General features: G+C 35.8%; 1 protein-coding gene across 1 annotated transcript in view; it reads left to right on the top strand.

The window, feature by feature from the left end:
* The window catches only part of LOC140230761 (uncharacterized), an 81,313-nt gene that overhangs the window by 1,950 nt on the left and 57,300 nt on the right, over positions 1-22,063 (top strand). The window contains exons 2-4 of the mRNA XM_072310900.1: positions 14,577-14,666; positions 16,666-16,764; positions 21,349-21,405. Coding sequence (XP_072167001.1) covers positions 14,577-14,666; positions 16,666-16,764; positions 21,349-21,405 — 246 coding nt within the window. The remainder of the gene's footprint in view (positions 1-14,576; positions 14,667-16,665; positions 16,765-21,348; positions 21,406-22,063) is intronic.

The following is a 22,063-nucleotide window of genomic DNA, read 5'->3' as shown; positions in this document are numbered from 1 at the left end:
GGCAGAATAAAACAAGTTGAAGTGATACAACTTTATATAAAATACAACTTTATATAAAATACTTGTTATGGTCCCATCAAACAAACACCACTATGCCAACTTTTGACTGAAAGTGATCTTCGTACTGCATTTTCCCAAACTGCTTTGACCATGTTGTTGAATGTTATTTCATCATTTGACAGTATCACTCCATTGTTGATTTTATCATCTGTTGTATGCTTACATTTACAAGGAAAACACCTGTTTTAACCTACCATGTATTGCACATATTTTCAAAACAAGAGGAATTTCCCATACAGTTGATACCTGCATGTTTTTCAGTGTAAAAAACAGATCTATGGGCCATTTTTCATATAGTTGAACAAAAGCCGAACAGCCTCTCTGAGACACAGCATTATTGTTTGAATGCTAAATCCAGGTTTTGAAGACCTAACATTTTTTACTCACTTGTTGGAATTTCATCTTTTGTCTTTTGTACTGTGCCTGTTTTAAAGGCTTGTAATACTTACTTATCAAATTTGCATCATGTACACCATTTAAGCGTAGGCCTATGGTTTACACACAGTGTACATTGTACATCCTAAAATGTATGGATTCATGTACACGTGTAATGTAAAATTTCTGAACTGTGATTGCAGTATGTGCACTTTTTTATAGGAAGTATCAATCTTTCACTCCACTCTATAGACCCTCAATCTCAATGACTAAATGCATTGTAAAATCTCACAGGGATGACTCGTGTCTATTCAAGTTGCAGCAAGGATATGTGTAGTCTTCAGGCAAAGAATTTGTCACCAGTGCCTTTGACAGTGACTTTAGAAAAGAAGTGAAAGTACCACATCTTTACATATTGTATGAACAGCGGGGTTTTGGGGGGTAGTCACTATAAAGCTGTACATCCCTGCAGTGAATAGCTAAAGAGAGAATAGAGTATTAAAAGTGAGTGTGCTGTTTGTCACACAATGGCAAGTACTGAGGCTGCATGTATACAATAGATCAGTCGCCCCCAAGAAGCTTATAATGTGATGATTAGGACAGGAAGCCCTGCCACCCCTGTCTGAAAGAGCATTCAACTGACAATGACCTTATTTCACTTTCCAGCTATTTCTACCAGTCTTGTGGGTGTTGTCTCAAACAAAAGTACCAGGTACATGTACATTGTACAAGTGTATGTCTGTGGGCCAAAGAGAGACCTTCTCCCTAATCCAAGTCTCTCATTTGTTACTCCTTTGTATCTTACTACAATTTACAAACCTAAAGTTGTAGACTTGTGCCAAACGACAGCTTTGTAGATAAACTGTTCACTATTGCAGCCAGAAATTATATGTGAAAGTATGATTTTCCATGCACATGATATAAATTATTTGGTTTCCCAACTATTAGAGAATCAAATCACAAGTCTGTACAGGAGACTGTGAGATCCTCTAGGCGCTTTCATGTTCTTGGCAGGAACTGCAAAAAATAATATCTTTGAAGTGACAAAGAACTTGCAAGGTGATCAATTTTTAGAAACATTATTTTGTAGAAAACTTTGCTGTGGAAGTTTCATCTGATGCTCTTCAACTATCTTCTCTAACATCAAAGTGAAAATGTTTTAATGCACTTTAAGTTAACTGTTAATAGTGTGGTAGTCATACCATGACAGTATGTGAATACACACCATGGTGGCCTGTACTGATAATAGTGATACAGAGTGTATAGCAAAAAAGAATAAAATGCACAGAAAAGCAAAGGGACACTTTGAGGTATACTGTATTCTTGGTATCTACAGCTGTACATGTATTTTTTTTTTTTACATATTTTTTAAACATACGGTATACTGCACATGTACTTGTACACCTTATAATTATGCTCAAACGTAAAGTGTATGCAGGTATAGTGCTTTTTGTGTGATTATTGCAGTGTATGAACATTGTACAGAGGCATATCATTCTGTTCTAGAGTTTAGAAACATTGTTTTGTTTTGTTTTTTTCTTTTAACAATTAATTACTTTAACTTTTGAATTATTTCATAATGAGTTGAATGTCATTGGAACAGGTTTCTTGTACAAGCTGTGACCAAAATATTGATGCAGTACTTTGTACACTTTGGTCTGCACGTCATAATTTAAATAGGATTGGACAAACAAAACTGGTTGTACAGTGTATAATGTGAATGTTTTGTAAATATGCTGTGATTGTAAAATCACAAATTCCATCAGTCCACTGTTCTATTTTTCCTTTTGCTGATTCCAGTGCAACAACAATTTAGACTCCAGATACATTTATATGTACATGTACACGTACAACTGTAGTCATGCCCTGTTGCACTGTATGATCTGTAGTCATTGAAAAACAAAGCAAAACAAAATGAAACTTTACAGGTTTTCATGAATGCACCGGCAGGGTCTACAGAACTAATCTGTGTGTTGGTACAGTATTTCTGCTTCGTTCATGTTTTTGCTGTCAAGGATACAAAGTAGGCCGAAGTGTCATGAAATTTATTTCTTCCTTTGTTCTACTGTACTTCTTGACAGAGTGTGCATGTACTCATAGCATTGCTTGTCACGTTTGATCAAAACAAAAGAAAAGTCACAATGAAAGTGGAAATCCCCTTCTGTACTACAAGTGGTTTTCAGTCAGTATTGATTTGCATTCAAATACACTACACGTACCATATACATAGTCATTGTATATTATGCAAAGTGACACTAGTGTGACATACAGTAGTGTACCTTGTAGATTTTTTCCCCCTCTAGGCCTTGGTCAAGCTCTTAAATGAAGTATGATTTTTACAAAATCAAATTCCTTCTCCACAGATCAAAAAGGCCAGATTTTAGTCTGTTCTTTCTATATAAAAAAGAGAAGTCTGCACAATGCTGTTTTACAGTCATATGACCAAGATCGCTACTGTAGAGATACCTAACAAAGGCAAGCAAAATGATTTGCTAACATTGGTAAATGTCATTCCTGTTTTGAAATTCATTTTTGTTGGATTTAATTTAAATTTGGAGGGTCTGTTTTCTAAATTGTACGTCTAATTTCATTCAAAACATGTCTAATTTTGTGGTTAATTCTGTGCTGTACAGTGTAAACAGCAAGGCCGCAAGTGGGTTCCTATGAATGCGAAGAATTTTGTCATTATGTTGGGTCTTTTTTTAAGTTGTACATACATGTATATGAATGTGCTTTTGTTCATCCTCTGTCCTAAACTGCTATGTCCTTGAGTGGGAAGTTTGGATTCAAGCCAGAGGTACTGCCACTGATAGAGAAGTAGTATGTATGCGCATGAGAGAATGAGAGCCCCGATCTTTGTAGCAATCGCTTCAGTTGCCAGGTCCCAGAAGCAATGTGGTCCGAAATTTTACTGCAGGCCATATCTGCTTTGTGTGAAAGAATGTGAAAGCAAGGAATACACTGTATGGGTAAATCTGTTTTTATGCCATGATACAAATGAGTATAATGGGCTTGTCTGTTTGCTTATCTGCTACTTACTGTAAAACCAAAAATGTTCACTTGCATGAGACTTTCACAAAGTTTGTGAGGAACCAAGATTCACAAAAGTAAAATGCTTGCAAAAGGTTTTGTCTGCACAATGCATTAATAATAATAAAGGCAAGTTTTTACATAGTGCATTTCAGACTTAAAAGATTTTCAATGCACTTTTACATAACAATTTGTAACACAGAAAGAATTTCAATGCATTTTTTATAACAATTTGTAACACATACTGTACATGTTTACAAAAATGTTAAATACCAATGGAACTTACAATACAAATACAGTATACAGTGTAATATCAATTATTTTACATCTTGTAACAGCTCAAAATTGTTTACACATCTGACATAATCATCTTGATTAAAATCTAACATAATGCTATTTTGTACAAATGAATTTTTAGTTACTGTTTGCCATTGTCATTTAATGGCAGTAGCATTTCACAAAAGTTTAATGATACGAAAACGGTTGTCAGCTTCAATCCACAAAAGTTTTGATAATGCTGTGAGTGTTTCTGGTTTTACAGTTAAAAACTGGAATCGCGGAGGGTGATTTGAATCATAATTCCAATGTTTCAATGGTTCGGAGGTGTTTTCCAATCATGTTTCACCAAGGAGGTACTAGGCAAAGCTTTGCCTAGTACATGTACCTCCATGGTTTCACCAGAATCAACAAAACGACTGTGTGGATGTAATTGAACCTCATGTTTTAGGGCAGAGATGATGGTGATCCTCCAACCAGGGAGGTAACCACTCCTGCAGAAAGAAGGCTCAAGAGTGATTGATAGAAACTTGGAAAGAAGCCAAACCTTCCCTCCTTGCTTTGAAATAAAAAATTAAAAAAATCTGTGTAGCCTCCCTCTCGTGTGAACGAATGACGATTCGAATTGTAATTGCAATCGTGTTTGTACCGGTAATTCAGCATTCAAACTATAAGCACTCTCGATGTAATGTAAAAGTTTGGACTAATGCACACAGCTAATACTAAGTAGATAAATGATTGCCAAGCTAACATTGTACAGTAGAACTTTGTGGTAAAAGAAGATGGATATTGACAACACCCTCTCACAGCAAGGTGATTTTGCTCATGAATCCAACTCCAGCATCTTTGTTTTTGGAGCGTGATGTAACAAAGAAATTGAGATCATCATGGTTTTTAGCTTCTCATTATAACAAGATTCCCCTGAAGCTTCAGTTCAGTGTCTGGAAGTAGCATCAAGGACGCGATTTCAGGGCTTGATAAGCCTGCCTTGTACAAATTGATAATTTACCTAAACTGAATTTGTTGTATAAAACACAGTCGCATATCAAAACCACAACACGGAGAAATTACATCAAGCTGTCTTTCAAATCTGTGAAACCGAGTGATTGAAAAGGAACCTGATTTTGTGTACTGTGTTTTTTTAAGAGGTTTGCAAATAGGCATCACAGTTCATGAGTCACAGGTTTCCACTGGTGTCGACGCTAGCTTTCAGAACTTCCTCCCTAGACGTGCACTTCCCACTCATCTAGTGCTGTCACTTGCATTTGTTATACAGTATTCTTTCACGAATCCTTGTGAATTCAGCAACTTTATAGCAAGACCCTACCAAAAGGAGTTTGAGAACATATTACTTTGTATTTTATGTCTCTGAAACAAATTATCGCCAGATGCATTCTATGTTTTTGGGTTGTCAATTCACTTTTCCTTAGCCTGTGTATATCTGTCCCACTTAATATATCTGTTTGAGGTGTCCTAACGAAACTTGCCATATACTGCCATATACTTGCCATATACTTGCCATACCCCTTAGAATTGCATGCTCTTTGACATCTCATAGAGTGGTTTCTGAATATCTCGCAAAACGTTAAAAGCTAAATCCTCACCTCATCCAGAACTGTACATCCCCTTTAAATGGACAAATAAACAATTTTGAGCGTTGGATCCAGCCACATTGTCGTGCCTGGAAGAGCCATGTTTTAGGGGAACTTTTCTCCTTCAGTCCTTGTCTTTGAAATCCTTTCTGTTCAAGGGGCTATGGACAGTATGTACACGTGTACAAAACTACATGGGGTTTTCAGCACTCAAAACACACAGGGTTTATAGGTGATTTGGAAGTAAAAAGTCACCACAACACAGAAAATTTAAAGATCAAATTACCTACAATTATTAAGGCATGAGAAATGGCAAACTGTTTTTTGCCTATTTTTGTTCTATTTATGTTTATGGGAGGGGGTATAAGATTATTTGCACTGTTGCGTAAGTTTGATTTTACCATAATTGATAAAGTTTGTTTGATTGTAGAGTTGATTTTTTTTTTTTTTATGTGAGTACAAGGTGTTTGCTGTGTGCGCTTGCTACAGGTAGGAAAACCCAGGGGGAAAGACCACATAAATTATGTCATTAATCATAGACTATTTCAGGTAGACACCTGTTAACGCATGCATACAAGTAGTACTGATACAAGTGCACAGCTTGGGAAAAGGTCATCATTCTGTGCATGAAATGGAAAGGTGGTATGAAAATGTGTGGAAGTTGTCTTGGGTTGTAGGTATGTTGTAAGTGCCCATGTCCAGTGTTATATGTCCCACAGGGCAGCAATTTGATTTTTGTGAAGTGTATAATGGGCATATGGTCCGCCATGAGAAGAGTACATCTCTGGCAGTCACATACCGGTATACTTTTATAGTACAGTACGTCTGATTCATTCACGCAAACACACTACAAATTTTGTTTGATGTACAGTACATTTTGAATATCACATGCACAATTACATGTAGGTTTGTGATGCCTTGATATATATTAGTGTAAGAGCACAGAAAGAAATCTTTAGGCACACAAGATGTCTTGTCCCGTTACAAGCTCCTGTCTTTCAAGGGTTTTTGCTCAGTATTTATATGGTGACATTTTTCTGAACGTGGTACATACAGTGTAGCTGTCAGTTAGAAAGTGTTATATTGTCACTTGGTTTGTGTACATGGTAGTACAAAGGTAGCTGTAGCATACTGACTAATTTAAGACACCCTGTGTGATTATCAAGGTTCCAGTGAATGTACACTTTGTATTGACAAACAAGGAGATAGAAGAGTAGTGTATTGAGACAGGATGTTGACATCTTCCTTTAAGACATTAGCCCAATCTTTGGTACTTCCTGCTGGCAGACACTCTAAGGGGACTTGCGGAGGATGTAATTAATTTCTGCTTGGATACGCTATTACAAGTGTGCTGCGGGGACAGCTCCTCTGCGAGCACTGAAAGTTAAACACAGACTTGCGACAGTTTTGCACCAAGACAAAAGCTGACAAATTTATTGCGAGTATGCCAACTGGTTTCATTACAGCAAAGTTCCTTGTAATCTTGTCAATGCACACTGAAGACAACCTGAGAGGTGTCATTACTGTATGATATATTATAGACAACAGCAGCTTTGATGGTACAGGTTCATGTAAAATTATGTAATTTCATATAGGGTAAGGGCACCAGTATTCGGTCAGCCCCCGGTATTCGGTCACTTATCACTAGTCACCACCCAGTAAGTTAAACTGTAACAACACACGCAAATCACATTAATTCACATACTTGCACACTCATTCACAACAGGAAACTCCCTTAGCCCCCTCCAAAAATCCATCCAAAATCCCAAATTTTACTGTCAAAAGTGCAGAATCGGCGCTACTTTCCAAAAGCGCGCGCGGATAAGGCCCAGTTTTAAGAGTACAGGTAGCCGAAAAAAAGCTAAAAATCAAGAAATACGTGGTTCTCTCGTGGGATTTTTCGCTTATCGCAAGCTTGGAGTGTAATGGCATCCTCGAAAACGCAAAAGAAAAAAAAAATTTCCGTACGTGCCGATACAGTGTCCCAATGTACAAGGGTTGAATGCAAGTGCCGAGGCCCCAGTATTCGGTCACTAACGGTCGCCGCAACGTCCCCGATGCAATTTTGCGCCAACAAGGTAGCACGCGCGCGCATTTTTCAGCTGCCTTGAACACGCATTGACTTTGAACGTGCAGATTGTGCAATTCTGTGAGATATTTAACAAAATGAAAGTTGAGATTAAAGAAATTTGATATATTTCACATACATACATGTAGCTGTAGATATGATGTATGTATACGTATTATTTTAGTTTGAAAAATATTGCAAAAAAGCTTAAGTGACCGAATACTGGGGATGTTACCCTACTTGTGTTATTCTTGCTAATTTTGTGGCAACGCACCTTTCCACTAACTCGTTTAAACTATCACACTTGATTTTAAGGGTGTGTACCTCACTTGCTTTTCACACAATATGACATATAATATGATCATATGAAATAACCTGCTGGTAGTATTTTTTTGTTTTTGTTTTTACATTGAATGAAAGTGAAAAATAGATATAACAATTACTGGTGAAGCAAAGCCTTGAGTGGTGCAGCTGTATGTATGACTATGTATTCTTTTAGTCTTTGTGCTGTCATTTCCCTTCAAATTCAAACTTTAAACTAAATATTGCACTTTTCTCAAGTGTAAAATTGTACCTCACGTGTGCTTGACACAATATCACATAGATTATTTATCTGAAATAGCCTGCTCATAGCAATTTTTTTTTCATTCGAATATTAAAAAGTAAAAGATTTGTAAAAACATTTACTGATTAAATTATAAAATGCCTCAAGTGGTATGACTATCTAATTTTCTAAAACTTTGTGCCATGAGTTCCCCCTCAACATTTCAAACTCATTACAGCATGGTATGAAAGCCATTGAAGTATGAATAAAGAAGTGATTATTATCCCTTGCCCCAGTCATACAGGTACATATTAGTGGGTCAGAGCTTCACATCTATAGACTATTCTCTCAGCCACCAAATATTTCAATTATTTTCACTGTGATTTGAATCGCAATGCAGAAAAACATATTTTTCATATGGGTGGGCATAATAATTATTCCAGTCTATTTAATTAAATAGTGAAATTAAAATCACAATCAGTGCACTACTAAATGTGTGACATTTCCAAAATAGTCACTATTTTTTCTGATTAGTTGGGATTATTTGCAGTGTGAAGCATGAATGGCATGTGAAATTGTACAAGTTCTTTTAACATCTCATAATGTAAGGCTCATGTCGGACATTTCAAGACAGTCTGGTAATTTAAAACTCATGAGAGTCATGTTTGTGTAGTTTGGCCTTGCTCAAACCAGTGACAGTTGGTCAGTGATTTTTCTTCCTGAACTGGTGCGACTAGGATCTTGATTTCTTCTAGATGTGCATGTGTACATGTGAACAAGAGTTCTCAAAAGCATGATATGAATTGTTTGATATAATATTTTTTACAGCAGTTGTTTGATTCCCGTGCTTGTACTTGTAAGGCAATGTGCAGGTCAGATCCACCTTTCAAAGTGACTGTGATTTAAATGGGGTGAAGTTTCAATCAAACAGTTGTAGTGATATATTACTGGTGTAGAGTTTCACTAAAATTGCGTGAAACATTTACGTGTAAATGAAACATTGGTAGCTGGTTCAACATTCAAAGTGAATTCGCAAGTTATTAAGATGTAACCACATCAAGTTACTCCCGTAAATTTGTCCACAAAAAATAGGATAAAAATAAATTTTGGTCAACAACCCACCAACTACCACCTGTACCACCACCCACTGAGGACGAGTCCCGAGTATACTCGGCCATTGGTCTATGGGAAATGCATGTTGTAGCAAAATCAGCCCATCCTCAATGGGTTAAACGTAGATCGGTCACCACAGTACCGGAAAGCAAAGAGTGCATACACTTGTTACTGTATAACATGAAAGGAAAACAAATTGTGTGTGCTACAATGGGCTATGATATCATACTTGTATGAGGCTATGCTATCATCATGATTTGCATATGATTGATTACAGTCAGTATTCAGTGTTTTGTATGGTATGTCCCCCAAGAAATTACAATGGGACCCTCTGCAATGATAACTTTAAAAATTTTGAATCAATCCAAATACAATTTCAGGATACGAAACTATAACTCATTGCCCACATCTTACAGAAAACCCCATTTGATTTGCTTCGGTGGTCTAAAGAGAAATGAGGAATTTTGAAGAGCATGTCAGGAATCTCTTCCCTCCAAGTTCTGTCTATTGTGTTCACACACGAGAGCATCCAAGTGCTAAACTTGGAAGAATCAGACTCATGTCATGTTTCACAACAATCCACATTATTTGTGACCACTTAACCAAATTGAATGGGGTTTTCTGCAAAATAGAGCTAAGATGTTATATTCTAAGACCCTGAAGTAGCATTTAGACAGTTTAATCATATTGGGTGTTATCAATGTGAAAATCTGATTGCAATTTTTTTTGGACATACTGTATTCAGGCTAAACTTCAAAATCCAACATAAACTTCTTAGATTCTATGTCTAATTGTAACAAACTTTGTACCATTCTGTTTGATATTAATCTCTGAGTAAAACTTTAATAGTGTATTAAACAAAACCTGAAGTGGCAGTATACTTTACACATTGTCTGATTGCGTAAGTCAATAAGTGAGCATGAAATAGGTTGTAGAGAGCTTTTAAAAATGCAACTCAACTTCCTGATACATAGTTGACTGTGATGAATAGATAGAAATCAAACATCAAATAAATGTAAACTAGCTGGGGTGATTGTAAGACTAATGACAGATCATCTTTGAACTGTCTTTGCCAAAGATTGCTGTCATAAATCTGGTGACAGATTGGTCATTAATCTGGTAACATATTAGCCCATTATAAAAATTTGAGATTAAAGTGCCATCTACTTGCATCACCAGGCCAGGTAGAGAATGATGATCCAGGTAGAGAATGATGATCACTGTTTACTAACAAATGAACAATACAGCTGTAGTCAACACAATTTACTCCAGACATGCTGTTTGTACTGTAGCTGCATGTTATAATACCATATATTTACTGAATCTAATTTTTCTTGAATCGGGACTTCCTGACAGTTTCATGAGTGGTTAAATTCACTATCGTGGGGTACAGTACTAAAAGGAGAAATGTATGTGTACAGATCACTTGTTATGTCGGGATCAGAGTTAATATTTTCATGTGTTTTTAAATTTGTAAATAACACCCGACTCGCGAAGTTTGTGACAATAAATACCTTGCAAAATATTTGGCATTACATTACCTATGTACAAGCATGTATATTTATAGAACATTCTCATGACTTTTCTATAAACTTTTAAAGATTAGCTTGATGTTTGAATCTTCGATGAGTAGCTCGTAATCAAGCCTTGTGCAGACACACTTGAAAATTAGCAATCTTTTGTAGATTAATCAATGATCAGAACCACAAGACATAGGGTTTACACTCTATTTGTTAGCTTTTGGGGTCAGTACTTGTCATATACAACTGTACTTGTACTTGTACATGTAGCATTGTGTGGACATGATGATTTTAACGAACTCAAAAGTTAGCGTGACCTCTCCATGAACCCTATTCCCCCTAAACTTCTGGTTCAACTTCCGGGTCAACCTCCAATGTGAGTTGTACACTGCTGTACCATTTCACATTATCAGGTTTATTGCTAGCGCCACCGAGCATGCGCCCCCTCTTTATTTTAGGTAAAAACAAAAGGAATATTTAAAAAGAAAAAAATGGGGGGGGGGGGCACATGCGCCCATTTTAATTTTGTAAAGGTACCTCCCCTCTATGGAATTCCTGGATCTGCCCCTGGTATCGTACATATAAATGCTGTAGAACTTAGAATCTGTCAAATTGTAAATTGGAAATAATTGTAAGATTATATTTAATATTTAACAATACCAGTTGTAAATTTTTCGAGTGTATTTGAAAAGACTGTGCAGATTTAATGGTAAGATACACTTGTGTATGTCTGAATGATATTAACTAATATGGCAATATGTGACAATAATTTGAATGGTGTGCACCTGTGATCTACCTATTCCTAATGCATGCTTGATTTACATAATAGGTACAAAGTTGCTATAAGGATTTTTTTTTTCTTTCATTTTCATTGTGGTATTTTTAATGTTAGTTTGGGAGATATACACGTAGCATGTTTAATATCTAGTGATATTAAAGTAAAGCAGTGAAACTCCTTTGAATACCAAGTAGTAAAGTCAATATATATACAAATCCGTAGAACTGTTATTTTATGCCTATTTTGATAATATCCTTTTCATTCTGTGTATTCAATTTTGTTCTTTTTGTGTAAGAGTCAATTTGAACTCGATGTCGCATTGCACTTTAAATGAAATCTGTTGATTTACAATTGTATCTCGTACTTGTTTGTCACTTATCAGTAAAATTCCTGATGCTATGTTACATCTCATGCATATCAGGGATACGAGTGTTTGATGTGTGTACAACAAGCACCCCATATTGACACTGAAGATTGTTCCACAATCACTGCCAAAGTGAAGGGAAAACCCCTTGTTTATTACACTTCTCTCTCTCTCTTTTGTACATTACTTCGAGTCAACAGCATAATGTATAATGGCCACCATCTACAATCTGTGTGTAAATGTTGCCTAGTCCATCATGTTGGAACTTGGACAAAAATATTTAGATTTTTAATAAGGCATAGGTGAGATATGTACATGTGCATGATAGAAGTTAATCACCATATCTGCAGATATACAATGTACTATTTCTAGTGAACTCATTGCTGAGTCATACAAGTTGTATATATCAACTCTTATTTCATAATTTGAGGAAGTGTCGATATATAATTCTTTTAGGCCACAAGTCTCTTGAAATTACATAAAAGTTGCCTTCCACACAAATTTTTCCATTTGCTCTTGATAGCAAAACTGGACATACCTCATATTGAATTATCCATCACACTCTTTTTATGCATCCATGTTGAAATAGTAAATTTTAAATGAGTGCTTCTGCAACCTTGATACGTCATAATTGTATATAATTTCCAAACCTGCAGTATTAAATTTCAATGGTGTGAAGTGGTCATATAGATCTGTGCTGTGATTCTAATCCAGACAAAACAAACATACACTGTATTTGCTTATGATGTGTTGAAATGTTTCAGTCAGTTTGCAAGCTATGGTTTCTGAATTTGATAGATTTGATCAAGATTGAGATATTATACTCTCTGTCCATACAAGAAGAAGTTGGTTAATGTTCTTTGTCAGTTATCATTAAAGACAAGTGGTAGTTGAGTGTAGATTATTTGTGACCATGCACCACAAAACAAACAAAAAGTCACACCCCTTGATTTTAAGTGAGGACTCAAAAAAGGTGAAATGGTTCAGCTGAGTCAATCTTGAGTTTTTCATATTTTCTGAAAGAGCTATCCTTCTTCTACATTATTCTTCAGTTTGGTATCTTTAAGCTGAATGGGAAGGTGTGTTTTTAGCAGTTTTTCTACAACCCTTTTTGGGGGAAGAGTAGAATGATCAGGTATGACTTTTAGAGGCTGCTTTTCATATCTTGAAATCCTTTGCACACTCATCACACTCTTCAAAACTTTTTGCTTGCCCTATTCAAGTAAGCGTTCCCCCCCCCCCCATTGTTTCAAAACACTTACTCAACTTTGATTTTCACTTGCCCTGGCAATTGAGCCAGTGCGTATCACCTTGCATATGAAAACATTTCCAAATACTTTGTCCACACAAAATACTTGTCTGAGAAGCCTCAGGGCTCCCAAGTGAGCAACTGTTTTTAAAATCAGTGCAGTCTGATATACTTGGATCAAGAAAGTCTTCAAAAGACAGCTATTGATTATGAAATTAGGGGGTCTCCACCTGAGAAGAGAAAAGCGCTACTTGTAATTTCACCCCAGAGCTACAGCTGTATACGCCCTCACTACAGAGTGCGTTGAAACTGCATTTGTATGTATGTGTGTGTGTGTGTGTGTGTGTGTGCATGTTTGTTTACAAACTTTCTACAGAAGATATGAAGTGTATGTTTGTTTCAAACTTTCTACAGAAGATATGAATCTAATGTTCCAAGTCCTAGAACACATCATGAAGTTGTGACACAGTCACAGGCAGCAAATCATCGTGCCATCATATTTTCATTTTGTTCGGAATTCTTCAACATGATTTGATATGTAAGGTACTGTATTCACCATATATTTAGCAAGTCTTAATTTTTCGCGGATTTGAACTGCCCAACAATTTCGCGAGTGGTTAAATTCGTGATTGTGGAGTGCAGTACGGAACAGAGAATTAAGTGCATGCATACACGTCGAATTCGTGTCAGGATAGGAGTTCAAATTTGTGCTTGATTTTGAATTTGTGAATAGCACCCAACTTGCAAAATTTGCAAAAATAAAAGCCTTGCAAAATATTTGGTGGATACAGTATCTTGATTTTAAGATGTCAAAATATCAGTGAACCTCTTCGAGAACAAATCTTGCAACTCAGGGAAATAAGTCCAGGTAGTTTGAAACTTCTTTGGCTACTTTGCCTGTTGTAACTTTGCCACGCTATGTATCATTAAATGCATGACCAGGCTTCCCTGTCCAATGAGCAGGCCACAGGAAAAAATCGAAGTTGTCATGGCTGAAAAAAAAGAAGTTATGTTGATATTTTCCAATCAATAAAATTGATTGTTGTATCATCAGAATCAGAATGATCTGAACTTTGAAATGATGAGCTACAATTTTTATATTGCATGTTCAGCACAAAGTTGTCGGAGCAGGAAGTGGATAAAAGACCTTGATTAGTAGTCCTCACTGACACAAAAATGGGGGAAATATGAAACATAGAAGTCTAAAATGGCAGTATATTTAATTTTAGATACACTATATGTGGATTAATTCTAACAGAAGTAAGACTGAGAATCCAAGTTTAACTGCAAAACTTTTTGACATTTACTGAAATGACAATGGATTGAAACACAAAAACAGGGCTTCTGGGCGTGTGTCTATGGCTAAATCTGAGTGTTATTCACAAGGTGCATAAAAGTCTACATGGCGTTTTCATATGTTTAACAGTAGACATTTGTAAAGCTGAATAAAGGTAACATGTATTAATGATTAACAGAAGAACTGAAAGCCCATACAAGGTGTATTTCAAACCGAAAATGAGTCATCATTGAATATTTCCCCTCAATTCCATGATTTGTTTTCTTCTAATATTGTAACATTCATTTCTCATGGTTTTTTTTTTCCTCAGGGCTATGAGAAAAGATGGGTGGTGTTGCTAGGCAACGAAATCCATCTTTATACCACCAAGATACCACAAAGAGAGCAAGGATCCAGCAAGGTAAGTTGGCTAATTGAGGGGAGATGCTAAAATCAACAAACCAGCAGCTCATATATAGTGCAAAGTCTATAACTTGTTCTCAATTGAAGTATTTGTTGAGAACTTGCTATCTTTAGTGTTTGACATACCATCTATTGGTGACAAATTAACATGTACAATGTGTCTCTCATTTTTAATATCTTGCTTAGGTTACTAGATAGTGATGAAATGTTAATGTGGACCAAGAGACTAATTCTAATCAGTACTGTTGAATTGAATCAGTACTGTTGTACAAAGGACGAGTGGAAAAGATAGGTCAATATCAGTTGGAATATTTGTCAAATTTTTGTCCTTTTTTTTTTGGTGGGGCTCACATAAATTATTGCAATATTGAAGTTACTCCCTTCTGCCGCTAATAAATTTCCCTTCTACAGAGGTTCATGTGATATTGGTTATGTATTATCATGTGTTCACCCGAGTTAGATTGAGATAATAGAATCAGATATACTGCACACAATGTATTCCTCATGTGTATTATGTCTGGTGTGTTGTCAGCCTGACTCAGTAAAAGAAAAGAGAGGATAAGTAAGGCATACTGTATAGAAGCTGTTATTTTTGCGAGGGTTTAATTTTCGCGAATTTCGCGAATCACAGTTGGATCGCGAATTTAACAACACGCGAAAATGTCTCCATGCGCCCTGTTAATAGTGCATTAACGTAAGTGTCGACGTCAATTCATGAAAACAACATCTTGCGAAAATGTCTATGGCCTCGTCATTCGCGAAAATATCTGTACGTGAAAATAACAGCGTATACAGTATCTGGAAAATGGTAGTTATGAATACTGAGAAGGTTTTGGGTCGATGTCAATCACAATACTTAGTATAATGCATGAGATAGAATGGGCTGACTGGTACTCTTTAGCTTATAGATCAGTAGAATACACTGAGAAAAATACAGCGTTGGATGTGTCATGGTCCAGTGGATTGTACACGGTTCTTTTGTTATAGAAGGTCCACAGTCCAAATGCAGCCAGGTCACGTGTTGAATTGAGACACTGCACCCACATTACTTGTGTATTAAAATGCAGAGTGTACATTACCTGCATTAGGCCAGTACTGTGCTGTGGTTAATAATTTTTTCTGAGATTTGTTTTGGTTTTTTGTTGTGAGTGTTTTTCTTCAGAACATAATAGATTTCCAGGTTCTTTTGTTCAAACATAGATTCATTTTCATCATGAATTGGTTGTGTCAGCAGTGTTTTAGGATGTCTTTTCTCTGATTTGCCATGAAATGTATGTATTTTACATTCTGTGGATGAAGTGTGAAGTATGGAGACAGAGGAAAGTAAAATCCTATGCTTCATGTACAGTATAATTATAGTACAACCAAGATTTGTGATTCTAAGGTCGAATAATATGAATAGAGGGACATGACATTCACTGATTTGTAGTAGTTCAATATCTTGATCTATACTTCTTTGCACAGGGAATCCCTTGTGAAACAATTAGAAATCAATCCAGTGTTATCAATACTCTTTATATTTACTTTAACAAGTCGCACGTACGATGGTCTTTCATGCTCTATTCTTGCTAATATACACTGTCTCCAAATGCATAATTTAGCCCTACTTGGTGAAATAAAACTGCAGATGGGCTTATTATGCATTTGTTGTGCATATAATTTAAATTGTTTTATGCTTTCAAAACTTTGTACTTTTCATATAATACATAAAGGGCTCCACACTGACTTTTTTCTCTGGTGGCTCATTTGGGCCATTAAAATCTTTGAATCCAAAATTTTGGTGGCCCTCAAAAAATAGATTAGTGGCCAAAAATGAAGGGAAATATGAAAATTCAATTTCAGGCCACCAAAAGATATCCTTTTGGGAAGTTTGGTGGTCCAACATCAATTTCTACTGGCCCCTGGCCACCGCTAATTACAATGTCAAGCTTTGTAAAAAATATATATTGTTTATTTATTTATAATGAATTCATCTGTTGTTTTACATCTGGTTCCAGCCAATTCAGCACTACCCTCTACATATGAGCACACACATCCAACTGGACTCGGAATACAAGATGTATATCAAGTGTGATCTCTGGTCCATCAGAGCTCAGGTAATACTAAAGCTGTGATGGAATTTGTATTTTCTCTTTTCAAGATGAAATGGAGATCAGAAATTTATAGGTTATTGTATGCTGCAGATGTTAAAGAAAGGATAAGGATATGATTTTGTTACCTCAGCCCCCAAGTCTCACAGTGTCCTGCTCATTAAATCATCAACAAAATTCCTCTTTTGAAATGACATCAGAAAATGATCTACTTTAACCTTTGTTTCAGATTATTATGATAAATTGGAAATCAAACATAGCAGTAGGGGATATGGAATTAAACAGAATTTATTAAACAGTGATGTCTGTAGCTTTTGCATTTGATGCAGTTTAACAGAGCCTACTTGTATATCCATTGTATCAAAGTAAAGTGATAACTTGGAAAAACTGGTGATATGTTGTATGTTGCAGATAACATTGTAAGGAAAGGAGAAATGTCTGTGGCAGGCACAGCAGAGTATCAGCATTTAAAGGGGATGTCTAGTAATTGATCAGTGGGAATGCTGGAGGATGATTGTTCCAATTCTTGTGGGATTCATTTAAGAGTACATTATATATCTACTGTTGTGTAAAAATTATTTGCTTCAGAATGGTCTCATATTCAAGTAATGTGCAGTTTAATGGTTCCAGGCTAGCATGCCTGTACAGTGACGGGGCATTAATCTGCACATTGCTTGAATACGTGACTGTTCTGAAGCAAATAATTTTCACACAACAATAGATATATAATGTACTCTTAAATGAATCCCACAAGAATTGGAACAATCATCCCCAGCGTTCCCACTGATTCCCACTGATCAATTACTAGCCATCCCCTTTAAAAGGAGGATGAAACCCAAATATATATGTGGATGAGAGAATGCAGGACCATTAGTAGAACACATTGGGGAAGCCTGAGGACATTCAGACAGTCCCTTCAAAAGTTATGAATTTTTACAATTTCGGTAATCCCATCGCTGGATGAGAGGACTACCATGGTTTGTGACGTCTCTGTCAGACAGTAAATGATAGTAAGAAAATGGAGACAGAATTCAACATATTTTCTGGAATTATCTTTTACAGAAAGCCGCCCCAAAATATATTACCCTTAACACAGTGTCAGCAGCAGAATTCTCTTTTATATTTTCTTAACATTATCCATATACAGTGTATGAATGTCATGAAGTGATGTACAAATTTGCAGTCTTCTCATCCATTGATGGTGGCACTGAAATTTGAAAATTCATAAATTTTCAAGGGATTATACAATTTTCCTCACACTTTGCTGATGTATTCTACAAATATTTTTGAATTCAGTCAGTCATCCTGTGTATTTGGGTTTCATTCGCCTTTGGATAATAAATGATATTAAACAATTTTTGTGGAGTGCAAATTACATTTTTAAAGTAGACCTCTAAGCACTTTTTAAAAACAAGAAAAGACAAATACATAAGAACACACACACACACACACACAAAAGAATATTGTATATCAACCTGAAATACATCATTTAGAAATTTACATGACAATGAAAATTACTGTACAAACAAATGAGATTTCAGTAAAAGACTTGAACTGATCTAGTGACGAACATTCTCTGATATCATTTGGGAGCTGATTCCAAAGACAAGGTACTGAATATTGAAAGGATCGTTGACCATATGATTTAATTACTACATTGATATACGGTGTTGTTTGGTGCTATGATAGATGGAAGTGGAGAGTGAGAAAAGAAAGTCCAGTCCATGTTAAGTTGACTTTTATGAACATTGTGAAATCACATGGAGCAGCGGAAGTCCAAAGTCAAGTGGAACGTATAAAAATGAAACAGTTTTTTTAAAGAGCGATGTCCGTAGCTTTCATTTTATGGACTTTTTATTTTTAATGAGGTGAAGGTCTCTGCCTACAAATCATTAAGAGATATTCTCTTTCAGTTTCAATTTGATTTGATTTTTTTCCCCATTCTTCTTTCAAAAGTGTACAAAGTGTACACGAAACAAAAATACATGCTTTTGAACGAACATCTACAAAAATGTGCATTATGGAAGTCAATTTTCAAAACATTCCTACTCATTCATGTCAATACTTTGAAATAAGGACTCATTAATACAATACGTTCCCATTGACGGGAGAAAAAAATGAAGGAGTCTGCCATCTTTTGAAGTGATATCAGAAACAATAAACAATATCCTTTGCATTGAAGTATTGCAGAGTTTTAATTTTAATTGAGTAAAGATAACCTCATAAAGGAAGGGAATGTTCAAGATGACGTATTTTCGTCTCTGCGTGTATATTCTTGTGCATTGTTTTTACTGTGCAATAGAGAATGTGTTGAACAAAACGCATGCCCTGTTGTTAGTGACCTTGTAATAATAAACGGTATTTTGTCTCATCTGTTGCGCGAGCACTTGCTGAGTGTGCAAACGCTTGCTACTGTATTAAGTGCGCAAAGTCTTGTTACAATTCACAAGAGTGCAAACATCTTGCTACATAAATGCAAGTCCCTCCTTTTTCAGTGCAGAGTTGACTTCAGAGTCTATCAATAAAAGTATGATACTTTTTACAATTTATGCCTTCTGCAGATAATGATTATAGATGATAATAATTATATTGGGCGGAATACCAGGAAATAGTGCACTCATCTTCGATCCATGCAACATTGGCCCTAACTCATGCACGATTCCCTAGTGTCCCATTCAGTGCCATCCAATATAATATCAATATTTCTTAATTTGACATACAAACCCACCAGAAAGGTGTGAGTTACTGGAATTATTGCCAAATGAAATTACCATGTTTGGGGTTTATATATATTTTTTTTTTTCATGGAAGCTTATTCAGCTTAAAGATCCTGAACTTCATTCATTAATGTACCTACAAAACTGTAGTGAAATTACTGTCATTTTGTTTGTTTGATAAATTAATTTTTGCAACTGATTGACAAAATGCCCTACATCGACGTAAATAAGCACTGAATTGATCAGTGTTTTAGTAGTAGCCATGATAAAAAGTATGTAAGCCCATGATTTTTATCATGGCCACTACTAAAACACTGATCAATTCAGTGCTTATTTACGCCGATGTAGGGCAATTTGTCAATCAGTTGCAATGAAAACACCTCAACGGAAGAATTTCATGAATTTGAATAAATTCATTTTGCTGTTAAAGTCAACTTTAGAACAAAGTGGCATTTTATTGTAAAGACTTCCTATCATGCAACCAAAACACTGATTTTTTGGCAATTTAATGTAAAGACTGTCTGGCACTCAACTTTTGCATTGATTTTTTTTTCTTTCAATGTCACTACTTTTGCTTTGTGTACATGTATATATCCACCATACACTAGGTATGTACTGTGACTCATGTTCATGCAACAGAAATTTTCAATTTGAACTTCCCCACTGATTTCATTTCTCATGTAAGTCTAGGTACTCTTTGCACAGACTCGGGCAAGCAATGGTATCAACAAAAGAGTCATATTATTTAATAGACCTTAACCCCCCCCCCCCCCCCCTATTTTCTTGCATTTTAATGGGTTCTATTGTTCAGGCCATGGCCTGGAAATCTATTTTTCACAACCATTGTTCATTTTTTTCTTTTACATCATACAGTAGATGTTGTGTGTGTGTGTGTGTGTGTGTATGTGTGTGTGTGGTTAATTTTGCTCGTCTACAGTGAATATCTCTCTGCACACCATGCTGTGTTGTGGAATTGGACACAAAGGGAGATAGATAGATAGGTAGAAATAAAGATATAGATCCAAAAAGAGAGAGGAGAGATATTCAACATCTTGTCCAGAGAATTTTGAGAACAATTGTTTCAGAATGAATTGAGAATGAACAAGGAAAAACTCCACAAGTAGATGTTGCAATTTGTGTTATTAATCTGTAAGATATCAAACAGATTCCATGTATTTTGAGTAAATGATTTTTCAATTGCTGTACACATGCTCTGAACTATCCATTTCCTGTCCTGAAACAAAATATCTCACACCTGGCATAACTAATCTAGCTAGCAATAGATGAGCAATCATTCTGTGCTGTATGTACAATGTACACACCTTTGTATGTACAGTATGACTCAAAAAGGTTCAGTTATGTCCGAAAAGATTATATGTCGTTGAGAAATTGTGAAGGGAATTGTTGTTATCTTAAAGTTCATGTGTCCCTTCTTCAACCTTCAAAATTTAGATTCTTATCATAAACTGTAATGTTGTAGAGATAGGTAAAGTCAAACCTTTCCTCAGAATGATCGGGTCTGGAAGCTTCTTTATGATTGGAAGAGAATGAATATAGATTTCCAATGATATTTGGACCCCCCCCCCCCCCCCCGAAAAAAAAATAAATAATGCAACCATATAATTATCATCTGTACAAACCTCCGTGGGAGCATATTCTCAAGTGATGGTGTTAGTTTTTCATTTCTTTTAAAAAGTGGTCTCATATATATGTATTACCATAAGATTTCATACACAATATTGGGGGACATGATTCTGCCACAATGCAAAATCCTATGCCATTTGCCAAAGGGATATTGGACTGTAAAAGGTATGTAGCACTTTTCAGAGCCATCCTAACTTTGTCTTGACCTTTTTTTATGCCCTTTCTCTAGGCAACATCAAATGAAGAAAGGGAAAACTGGAGGATTCGAATTTTAACTCTTGCAAGGGTGAGTAGCGCAAAATGACATCATTGAATACAAAGTTTGTTCATTGTGAGTGAATGAATCAGTGCGTGGTATTGTTTCTCCTTTGTTTGAAAAAGTTAAGAATTAGCATGCTATACACTGTATCATACATTTTGTACACATGTTTTGCAGGGTTTTTATTTAATATTGTGGATTTCATGACTGGTGCTGTTTGCGAAGTTAGCAATACATGAAAATATTAACTATAATCCCAACATGAATGCAATGTACATTTACATTAATTTCTCTATTCATTAGTGTTCTCCATGATCACAAATTTATTTCACTCATGAAATATTGGGAAGTTGTGATGCGTAAAAAAAATTGGCTCCCTAAATATGAACTACATGGTATGGACCTAAGTGTAGAGTATAAGAATATGTGTGTGTGAGTGTGTGTGCGTGTGTGTGACAATTCGCACACATATGTGACCCGCTACAACAAAATGATCCTAAAGTCGGGCGAGGTCGATTATTTGAAAATTGCATGATATAATCCCCTAATCTTTCTGCTTTAAATTGATATATAACACATTTTATAAAAAATAATCGGCTGCGGAGATATCGATGTTTAAAAGAGAGCATGTCGAGACGTCTGGAAAATTACTGTTTCGAGAAAAGCACCCTAAAAGTCTTCCTTT

Source organism: Diadema setosum, chromosome 7 (assembly GCF_964275005.1).
Source record: "Diadema setosum chromosome 7, eeDiaSeto1, whole genome shotgun sequence".
Taxonomy (NCBI): Eukaryota; Metazoa; Echinodermata; class Echinoidea; order Diadematoida; family Diadematidae; genus Diadema; species Diadema setosum.
Note: the sequence above shows the minus strand (reverse complement) of the source record. Positions and strands in the feature narration are given on the sequence as shown.